The following is a 9,881-nucleotide window of genomic DNA, read 5'->3' on the forward strand; positions in this document are numbered from 1 at the left end:
AGGCGGCATGGGTCAGAGAGGAGAGGGCAGCCTTGCCCTCCTGGCCAGAGCAGCTCACTTTCATCTGTTCCACAATTTCATTTGAGAAAAGCTTGGGGTTGTTAATAGGCAATGTACTTGGGTTCTGTTCCCAGCATTTATAAACTGTGTGAACTCCAGAAGCAATTTTACCTCCCTGAGCCCCAGTTTTTATAAAATTGTTGTGAAATATAATACATACAGAAGCTATTTACATGATTATATACATGCACACACACACGCGCACACACACACACTTTTGTACCCAAAGCCCTCCTTTCCCCCTTCCCGGGACAGGGCGTGTTTAACACCATATACAAGAATAATATAAAACAACACCGTCTTGCCTCTCCCCAGGTTAAGGAATAATAAGTGGAGGGTTATAAAGTAGTAAGGGTGTGCCTGGCACTGTTCTAAACTCTTTATAAAGAGTATTACCTCATTTAATCCTCACACCCATTTTATGAGGTAGGTTTTGTTATTATCCTCATTTTCCAGATGAGGGAACTGAAGGCCAGAGAGGTGAAGGCACTGGCCCAAGGGCACAGCTGGGTCTGACAGAGGCATGAATTGCTGCCCTGGCTGTCTGGCCCAGCCGGGCTCTGAGCCCTCTCAAGCTTGGCGTGTGCAGCCGCACCCCCCTGCCTGGCCCCTAGAGGGAGCCATAGGGCTTTGTGTTCTGGGCACCCCCAGTTCTTCTCTATAAAAGGAGTCGGGTGGTGAGGTTCATGGTGGAGTACTCAGGGTGCCAGAGCACGCCCAGGCTCAGTGGGTGACAGTTGCTCTTACTGCGATTACTGTGATCGCTATCACTGTGGCAGAGGCAGAAAGAAATGGCTCTGGAAAGAGAGGGCGAGAGACCTAAGTCTGTTCTGACTGAGGAGATGCTGCGGGACTGGGCAGGGAAGACAAGCAGGAGGTTCCTCTGTGGAGGACAAGTGGAAGCTGAAGTCTCCATCTCTCTGTCTCTCTTTGGCAGTTACTACCTTATCCTCAGCTGTGGGGACGCTCCACCCCAGCCGGACAGCCGGAGGGGGTGGGGGTGGGGGCGGGGCCGCGCCCCCCCTCAATTCCATACCCTCTGTCACTCCCCCACCCCCGGCCACCACCAACAGCACAAATCCCAGCCCTCAAGGCAGCCACTCGGCTATCGGCTTGTCGGGCCTGAACCCCAGCACGGGGTAAGTGAGCAGCTGCAGGTGGGGAGGCTATGGGGAGAAACCGGGTGGCTGCTGCTTCTGGGGTGGGAGCTGCCCCCCAGTTCTGCCAATGAGTTCCCGCCCCTGCTAATGCCTCTGCTTTGCCTCTTGCAGAAGCACAATGGTGGGGTTGGGCTCCGGGCTGAGTCCAGCCCTCATGAGCAACAACCCTTTGGCCACCATCCAAGGTGCGTGCTGCCTCATGTCACTCTCATCGTCACCAACCCTGCCCTCTGGGGGCCTCGAGCCCCCCCATTGCTGCTCCAGCCATGCCATTCTGCCCCTGCTCACTGCATCGCTTGCCTCTTCATACCCATCTCACCTTGGGGGAAGGTGTGAGGGGTGCTGATGGGGGTCAGTGAGGCAGATGGGAAGACAGGGGCACTGAGGGTGGGATGCTGGAAGGTGCCCCCAGCCCAGCCTCCTCTCTCTCCCCGCCAGCCCTGGCCTCTGGTGGAACTCTGCCTCTTACCAGCCTTGATGGCAGCGGGAACCTGGTGCTGGGGGCGGCCAGCGCGGCCCCGGGGAGCCCCGGCCTGGTGACCTCGCCACTCTTCTTGAATCACGCTGGGCTGCCCCTGCTCAGTGCCCCGCCTGGCGTGGGCCTGGTCTCGGCAGCCGCTGCAGCTGTGGCGGCTTCCATCTCCAGCAAGTCTCCTGGCCTCTCCTCGTCCTCCTCCTCGTCCTCCTCCTCCTCCTCCACCTGCAGCGAGGTGGCAGCACAGACCCCTGGAGGCCCTGGGGGGCCCGAGGCAGGGTCCAAGTCCGAGTGAGGGCCCACCATGCCTCCCCTCCTACTCCTCTGACCCCCACCTCGGTACCCCGCCTGGAAAGAGGGCGAGGAAGCCAGCGGTGGGGGTGCAGAGGGTCCTTGGAGCAGGAGAGACAAGGGAGGAAAGACCAAAAAAAAAACCAACCAACCAAAAAAAAGAAAGAAAAGAAACCAACCAACAAAAAAGAAAACCAAAAATAATCACAACAGAAACCAGCTGCCCCAAAGGAACCAGAGGTGAAAAACAAACAAATATAAAAAACCAAAAACAAACAAAAAATCCCCCACAAAACCGAACAAACCAAAAACCAGTCGCGAGCCAGACCTCAGTGTGCTCACCCTCACCGCTACGACACCAAATAAGAACCCCAGCCAGGGGTGGAGAAGCCTGGCAGGGCGGACTCAAGCTGAGCCCCTGGCTGTGGGGCCAACCCCCAACCTTGCCTCCCCCAGTGGGGGCCAGAGAAGGAAAAAGAGAATGTGCCAGCCTTGCAGCCCCAGCCCCCAGCCCTGGGCCAGCGAGGACAGGGCACAGCCTGGGGCAGGTGGGGCGGGCTCAGAACCACCTGCCAAATGTTCTTTTCCAGAAGGTGAAAGAGAAAGGGCCTGAACAACCTTACACCAAATATTCAGTAGCTTCATCCAAAGGATGTACAGAATTTTTAGCGTTGCGCTCAACAGAATGTGTCCCTACCATGTGTCCCCCTCTCCCACGGCCCCCCGCTCTCCCCAGCTGGGTAGGGGGGTCTCACTGTAACCTCCTCCCTCCTCCAGCCAGGGGAGAGTTCAGGGGAAGGCTTGGGATGACTTTTCACCCCTTGTACCTCCCCCTCTTCCCTTTGAAGGGTGGGCTAGGCCGTTTTGCCAAGTTCTAGCTCTCATACGTCCCCCCTCAACCCCGTCACCCTCCTCTGCTCTGAAATCTGCCCCCTCCCCAGCCCACGGGAAGGTGGAAGTTTCAGACAAGAGGGGATGAGTTGAGGGCATTCAAATTGTCTTTTTTTCCATCCTCGTCTGTCAGTTTCCCTGAAAAAAAAAATTCATATTCCAGTGCCTATCCGTGGGATCCTTCACGTTCTTTGACATTGACCAGAAACCAAAAAGAGAACTCACCTCGCTCTTCCCACCCTGTGCCCCTCTGATACTGGCAGATGCCTCTTCCTCTCCCCCCACACACATGCACACACGCACGCACCCCAGTGGTGGGTTCCTCGAGATGGCTTCCCCATCAGGGTCCAGGTGGCGGGGACAGTGCCATGACCTGTGGTCCCCATCCGAGAGGGCGCTGTGGTGGCCACCACACCCATGAGACCTCCCTCGAGTCTTGGCTGGACCTTGTGTTTGCCCAGCCCTGGACACCTCTCGACGGACAGAGGAGAGACGCCGCTGGGAGCCACTTTGCCCTCCTGCTATTGTGGAGGCCAACAAAGTTTTGAACCAAAAAAAAACCAAACAAAAAACCAAACAAACAATAAATTAAAACTAGAAAAAAAAAGAATTTATAGATATATATATATTTAAGGGAAAGAAGATGAGGACTCTTCAAGAATAAGAAGGAGCCGCGAGGTGGAGCCAAGCCCCTGCACCAGTGGTCCAGGCCCTTGGTCCCCAAGGCGGATGGAAGGACGGATGCTTCTTTCTCTTCACAAATACCTCATGGACGTCGTCTTCGGGAAAGCCGGAGGGGGGTGGCTGGGGCAGGGCCTGTCCCTCAGCCAGGGTGGATGGAAGCGGGTGGGCAGGGCTGAGAGAGGGTGTCAGGGACAGGGGTGAAGAGCCCCAAGCTCCCCGCCCCCCAATCAACTGAAAAAGCTTTAAGAAAAAAAAAAAAAAGGAAAAAAAGGAATAAGAAAGCAAAAAGAATGGACAAAGGAAAACTAACAAATTTTCGGGTGGTTTGATTCCTCCTTTGATCTCTTTTTTCTGTTCTCTTCAGTCCACTCTCCCTTCTCTCTGCTCACCTCTCTCTGCCTCTCTCTCCCTCTTCCTTCGCTCCTCTCTCACCTGTCTCAATCTCGTTCTTTCTGTGTCTCTCCTCAAACCAAAGTGTTGCTGTGAAGGACGCGAGCCATTGAAATCAGAGCAGAGCCTGGCGGCAGCCGCAGACTGGCCCCTGTCCCTTGTTGGGCAGAGCAGAGGGAGGGGAGAGCCCCGGGAGACGGGCAGTGCTGCTGGACACTCCGAGGAGAGGCAGACAGAGCCTCGGATGCCACCCTGGGCCCCAAGGCTTCAGTGTTCTCTCTTTCTTTCTTGTCTCCCTTCTCCCACCCGGGAAAGGAAACTGTTGGGCTGGGCCACGGCGGCAGCAGAGACTCGGCTGTTGCAAGGGTTTCGGGGTGCCTTGTTGGGCAGCGGTGGAGTGGCCGCCCCTCCCACCCTGGCAGCGATGGGGCCTGGCATGCCTTCGACCCGTCCTCGCCGGAATGTAAGCATCTCCGCTGAACCGACTCCCTGCCCTGACCCTACCTCTGAGTTTGTCCATTTTTATTTCCTGAAGAGAAGGGACTGGTGAGAGGGCCTGGGCCCCAGTGCAGGGGTGGAGAGGGGGCCAAGGGCTCCTGACCAGATAGGCAGGACATTTGAGCAGAGCAAGGTGAAAGGAATTACAACCAAAAACCCCTCTGAGAAGACAGGCAGCATGGAAGGCATGGTGGAGATGACTCAAACAAAAACTGATTCTAGACCAAAAAAAAAAAAAAAAGAAAAAAAAAGAAAAAAAAAAGGAAAGAAAATCCAGGACTCACCACCACCCACTTCATCCTGCTTCCTTCCCATCAAATCCTGCCACCTGGGACCTCTCCCCGACCCCAGTGTTGGGGGAGTGGGGCAGAGAGGAGGGGAGGAAGCAGGGGGCAGGGATGGGGCCAATGCCCTGACATTGGTGGAGGGGCCCCTGTGCAGCCGGGGGTGGTGGGGACCCTCCCCATCCAACCCCCATAACTGGGAAAAGAAAGAAAAGAAAAAATGAATATTCCCTGGGAGAGGGAAAAATAACCAAATCCCAAGCTTTAACTACAGCTGTGAAACCAAATATTGGGAAGGGGGTGGGAGGGAAGGAGGGGCAAGTGTGCCCCAGGTCTCCCCCCTGGGCCCCCCTCCCCCGAGGACTCGAGATAAGGCACCAAATACCTCATAGAACTTTAATGTTAAAAAAAGGAAACCAAATATCGTTGGCTGGGGGCCAGCCAGGGCAAGGGGCTGGGGGGCTGGAGGGAGCCAGGGTTGGGAAGGTGACGGGGGAGTTCATGCCTCCCATCCCCCTCTGCCCCTTCCACTCCGGTCCCCCGTCTCGACTCCGGGAAACAAAACTATCTCATCGTTTTTATTTTGTGGTCTGTACAGAGCCTGTGTCCGTGTGTCTGTGTGTGAGCGAGAGAGTTGGGGGCTGGGGAACTTTATGTGGGGGATGGGGAGGGAGACCCCAGGCCAGGCTCTGGGCTAGGTGAGATGTCTGAAGTGGGTGGCCAGGGGCCTGGGCTAGAAAGAGAAGAAGATGAGTGGATTGGAGAAAAGGGGAGCCCTCTGAATTTCTCTTCTCCCCAACCTTGACTTGAGGACAGAGACTTGGTCTACCCTAATGGTGGGCCTTTTAATTGTGCCAAAAAAAAAAAAAAAAATGCTAGTGAAGGAAACATCTCTCTCTGTTCTCTTCTGGGAGGGTGGGGGCTAGAAGTAAGAGGGAGGGGCTGTGGGTAAAAGTAGGGGTGAGTAGAGATGGGGAACCCAAGCCCCTGTATGAGTTGGGGCTAAGGTCAGGAGGAGGGGAAGGATATGAGTTTCCCACACATCTCCTCCCTGGGGAAGGCCAAGAGAGGGTCTCCTAGCCTTGGGAAGATGGGGTAAGGGACTAGCACATAGGGGGTGACCTCTTGACCAGGCTAGATTTCCTCACCCACCCAAATCCCAGGGTACCTCTCTCTCCCTTTAGCCCAGGGTAGGGGGAACTGAATGAGAGAGAGAGTGAGACAGACTGAGCAAGACTGAGACACGCGGGCCCCCACTGGCCTCTGAGTGGGAAAGGCAAGTGCGAGAGATAAAGGCCTCCAAGAGAAAAAAGAAACAAACCAAAGATTTAACCATTAAAAAAAAAACCCACAGACAACTCCGCTACCTTTTTATACGTTGGAAAAAAAAGTGAAAAAAATTTAAAAATAAAAATTAAAAAAAAATACACAAAAACTCCAAGCCGCAGTTCCTTCATGCGGTTTGAACTTTGACCTCAGCAGTCTCCAAAGCAAGATGACGATGACAAAGGCGAGAAAAAAAAAAGAAAAAATAATGTATATTTTTAAGTATTTGTCCTTGAGATGTTAGCTCCTTGTTAAACAAACACAAAAAGGAGAGAAAAATCCAGAGAGAAGTGTTGCTGGGACGGAGACAACTATTTACTATGTCTGTGACCCCTCCCCTCTGCCTCCCCTTCCTCTCCTCTTTCCTTTCCTCTATCCCTGCTGCCCTTCCCCAGCCTGTCCTCTAAGCCCAGGGGCTCAGTATTTATTTATTTATATAATTGCAGGGTGACTGGGGGCCTCTCTCGACAACTTGTAGAGAGGGCCGTTGGATCATGGTGGGGTGGGGAAGCGGGGGAAAAGCAGGGGTCTGATCTCTGATCAACTCTCTGCTAGCTCCTTCTGGCTTCTTATCCCACTGCTGCCACCATCACCTCCCAAATTCAAGGCTGTACTCGGGCAAGGTGACCATCCCACCTTGTAAAGATCTGATTGGCTTGGCCCTTTCTGTGGTGGGTGTCTCCCACCTACTCATTTGAATGACCAGGTTGGCACCAGGATAGGAGGTGGCAAGTAGTGGGCAAAGGGAGACCAAGAAGTGGCATCCGGAAGTTGAGTAGGCCCTGGAGGAGACCTGCTTTTCCTCCATTCTCACCAAGTTAGCCCCCCTTTCAGTTCTGTCTGACCCCTGTGTTGGTAGCCCCTCCCTTCCCATCCTGTACCCCCTCCCTGTCTCTTCTCGTGGTAGCGGGTTAGCGTTTCAGTGTTCTTAACTCCAATCTGCTTGTTCATTGTACAATGTGCTTCTTTTAAGGCCCCATTTTTGTAACTTGAGTGTGTCATTCATCTGAACAACATCCAAAAATAAAAAATTAAAAACTGTACAGAGAGAAATGCTGCCTGCTCTCCTTTGGTCTCCTCTCTGTCCTGGGAAGGGTGGTGGGGAAGTCAGGGTATGGGGTGGGTATGCATGTGCTGGGGAGGGGAAGGCTTTACTTCTGTTCAAACAGTGAATGTTCAGAAGTAAGGCCTGAGCAATTTTTTTTGCCAATCAGAAAACCAAGTCTCAGGGGGCCAGCCCAGTGGCCCAGCGGTTAAGTTCACACGTTCCGCTTCGGCAGCCCAGCTGGTTGTTCGGATCCCGGGTGCGGACCTACACACTGCTTGTCAGGCCGTGCTGTGGCAGGCATCCCGCATATAAAGTAGAGGAAGATGGGCACAGATGTTAGCTCAGGGCCAGTCTTCCTCAGCAAAAAGAGGAGGATTGGTGGCAGATGTTAGCTCAGGGCTAATCTTCCAAAATAAAAACAAAAAAAAGGAAAACCAAGTCTCAGAATTTAGGATGATTTCAAATCTCAGTTCTGCCATTTTATAGACATGTGGCGCTTGATCTGTGAGCTTCAGTGTCCTCATCTGTCAGAGAGACAATATCCACCCTGTGGGCTTATAAGAATTAAATGAGATGATATAAGTGCTTAGGACAGATCTCCAGCACAGTCTTCAATAAATGAGAAAGCCAGGAAAGCCATGAGTACTTCCCCACTGCCATCCCCAGAGGACTAACAAAGACCCTTTAAAAACAGAGTTGACTCTGAACTTGTCTGGTGGTACAAGGTACACACCTCCCTTCTTTTTTCAGAGCGACATTAACTCTCTTTCACTCAAATTTTTGTGCCCATCTTGACTAAGTCATTTGGCAGGAACAACATCTTCACAGGTCAGGCCGTGGGCTGATGCCCAAGACCTCACAACTGAAAATCAGAAATGCTGTCAACAACTGGACTTCCTCATTGCCATCAGGTCGCCTTGTCATTGTTCCATTCTCTGATGTATGCCTAGCACACAGGTACTAGGATTCTGCACATTCAGTAGTGAGGGACAGAACAGGAGAAAGGAAAAGTGGAAGAGTGGTTTGATCATTTAGAAAGATAAAAAGTATTAGCACTTCAGGGGCCAGCCCGGTGGCACAGCGGTTAAGCGCGCGCATTCTGCTTTGGCAGCCCAGGGTTCGCCAGTTTGGATCGCGGGTGTGGACATGACACCAATTGACAAGCCATGCTGTGGTAGGCCTCCCACATATAAAGTAGAGGAAGACGGGCACAGATGTTAGCTCAGGGCCTGCCTTCCTCAGCAAAAAAAGAGGAGGATTGGCAGTAGATGTTAGCTCAGGGCTAGTTTTCAAAAAAAAAAAAACCATTAGCACTTCATTGTTTTGGCAAGAATGAAAGAAAAAAAAGCACCTCTGCAACTCTCAAGACGAGTCAGTAGGGATGGGGGAATGGGATGCTGGGATGGAGGAACACAATAGTACCCTGAGGAAGGTCATTTGGGCCAGCCCCCTGCCTGCAGGGCGGTACAGTCAGACCAATACAGACCCAAAAGCTCCTTGCCATTCAGGCCATCCTGTGATAACCACGGATGGCACAGAGTGCACTGAGCTGAACTAGGCATCCGCCTGTACCCCCATGAATGTGCCTAACTGGTCCACATGCCCTCCCGTGTACAAAGTTGAGCCTCCTCTTGTCAAGGACATATCGGGCACTAGAGGACCATTCTGTCCCCTTGACAGTTCTGCTTACACAGCTTCCATATCCAACTAAAAAACAAGCAATGCAAGGCTCTTCTTAGAGAGGTCTGCAAGTCACCTGCGTAAGAATTGCTCTCTTCAAATCAGATTCCTGGGTCTCACCCAGACCGGTTGCTGGATCCAAATCTCTGGGGGAGCGCCTGGCACACAAAGTTTTGTGAACCTTGCTTGTCCAACTCAAACCCCGACATCCGACAAGGGTCTGATCAGTGCCATCTGTTTTAGGATAGTGGTTCAACTGAGGACCATGGAAGTTTTAGTGGGGTGATGGTGAACAGTGAGTTTTGTTCATAAATGTTTTTGCACACAAACTTTTCTCAGGTGGAAATTTTCACGAGGGGCATTAAAAAGGAACAATAATGGATGGTCACTCCACTGTCACAGAGCCACTCTTCTCTGCTGAAAGCAATTTTATCTTGGAGTCAACCAGCAACTTTGTTTCTCTCCATTCCCATCCCTTTGATTCAGCCTGATTTTTATTTAGTTTTTGCAGTTGGATAAATCCTCTAACTGTTCCAAGCACTTACTTGATATGACTTTTAGGATGTTACAGCTCTTCTTGAGAGGAGGCAGTTTGAGAATGAATCTTTACCTGCAGATTAAGGGGGTCTGGCATGCTAGGCTGAGACAACTTGAGTCCTTTCTGCAGGGTATAAGGTTACTGAAAGATGGTGCCCATGATCAACATACTCTGGTTAGAAACAACTGCTTAACAGATAACTGCTCTTTATTAGGAGCTGTCAGGATATAAGGTGGGTGAGTGCTTTTTCTTTTTAAAAATAACTAAAATAAGTATAATGTAGTAAAATTTCTATTAATGGAGTTAGAAGACCTGGTTTCTAGCCGTGACTCGACCACCTATGTGGCCTCAATAGGTCTCTTCCCTCTCTCAGCCCTCATTTTCTCACCTGAGCAACATGCTAAACCACTCTGCTTTTAGAACCCCAGTGCCCACAGAGGGCTGCAGGACTGCTGAAGGGAGTGGAGAGTAATGGAGAGGCTCAATGGGCTGCTCTTGGGCATCCCTTTCCCCTGGTTTCAATACAAACAGCTTTCCTTTTACCTCTCGTTAGGGG

At 52.0% G+C, this 9,881-nt stretch overlaps 1 protein-coding gene across 12 annotated transcripts in view; it reads left to right on the plus strand.

Moving 5' to 3' along the window:
- Positions 1 to 2,298, plus strand: part of POU2F2 (POU class 2 homeobox 2) — a 73,421-nt gene extending 71,123 nt beyond the window's left edge. For 8 of the 12 annotated variants that reach the window (XM_070224545.1, XM_070224541.1, XM_070224542.1 and 5 more), the window contains 3 exons: positions 998 to 1,199; positions 1,332 to 1,405; positions 1,659 to 2,298. In XM_070224545.1, coding sequence (XP_070080646.1) covers positions 998 to 1,199; positions 1,332 to 1,405; positions 1,659 to 1,990 — 608 coding nt within the window. In that variant the 3' untranslated portion in view covers positions 1,991 to 2,298. The remainder of the gene's footprint in view (positions 1 to 997; positions 1,200 to 1,331; positions 1,406 to 1,658) is intronic. The other 4 variants (XM_070224546.1, XM_070224547.1, XM_023651417.2 and 1 more) reach the window with 1 other exon arrangement.
- Positions 2,299 to 9,881: the final 7,583 nt, after the last annotated feature.

The sequence above is a fragment of the Equus caballus genome, chromosome 10, assembly GCF_041296265.1.
Source record: "Equus caballus isolate H_3958 breed thoroughbred chromosome 10, TB-T2T, whole genome shotgun sequence".
In the NCBI taxonomy this organism is placed as follows: Eukaryota; Metazoa; Chordata; class Mammalia; order Perissodactyla; family Equidae; genus Equus; species Equus caballus.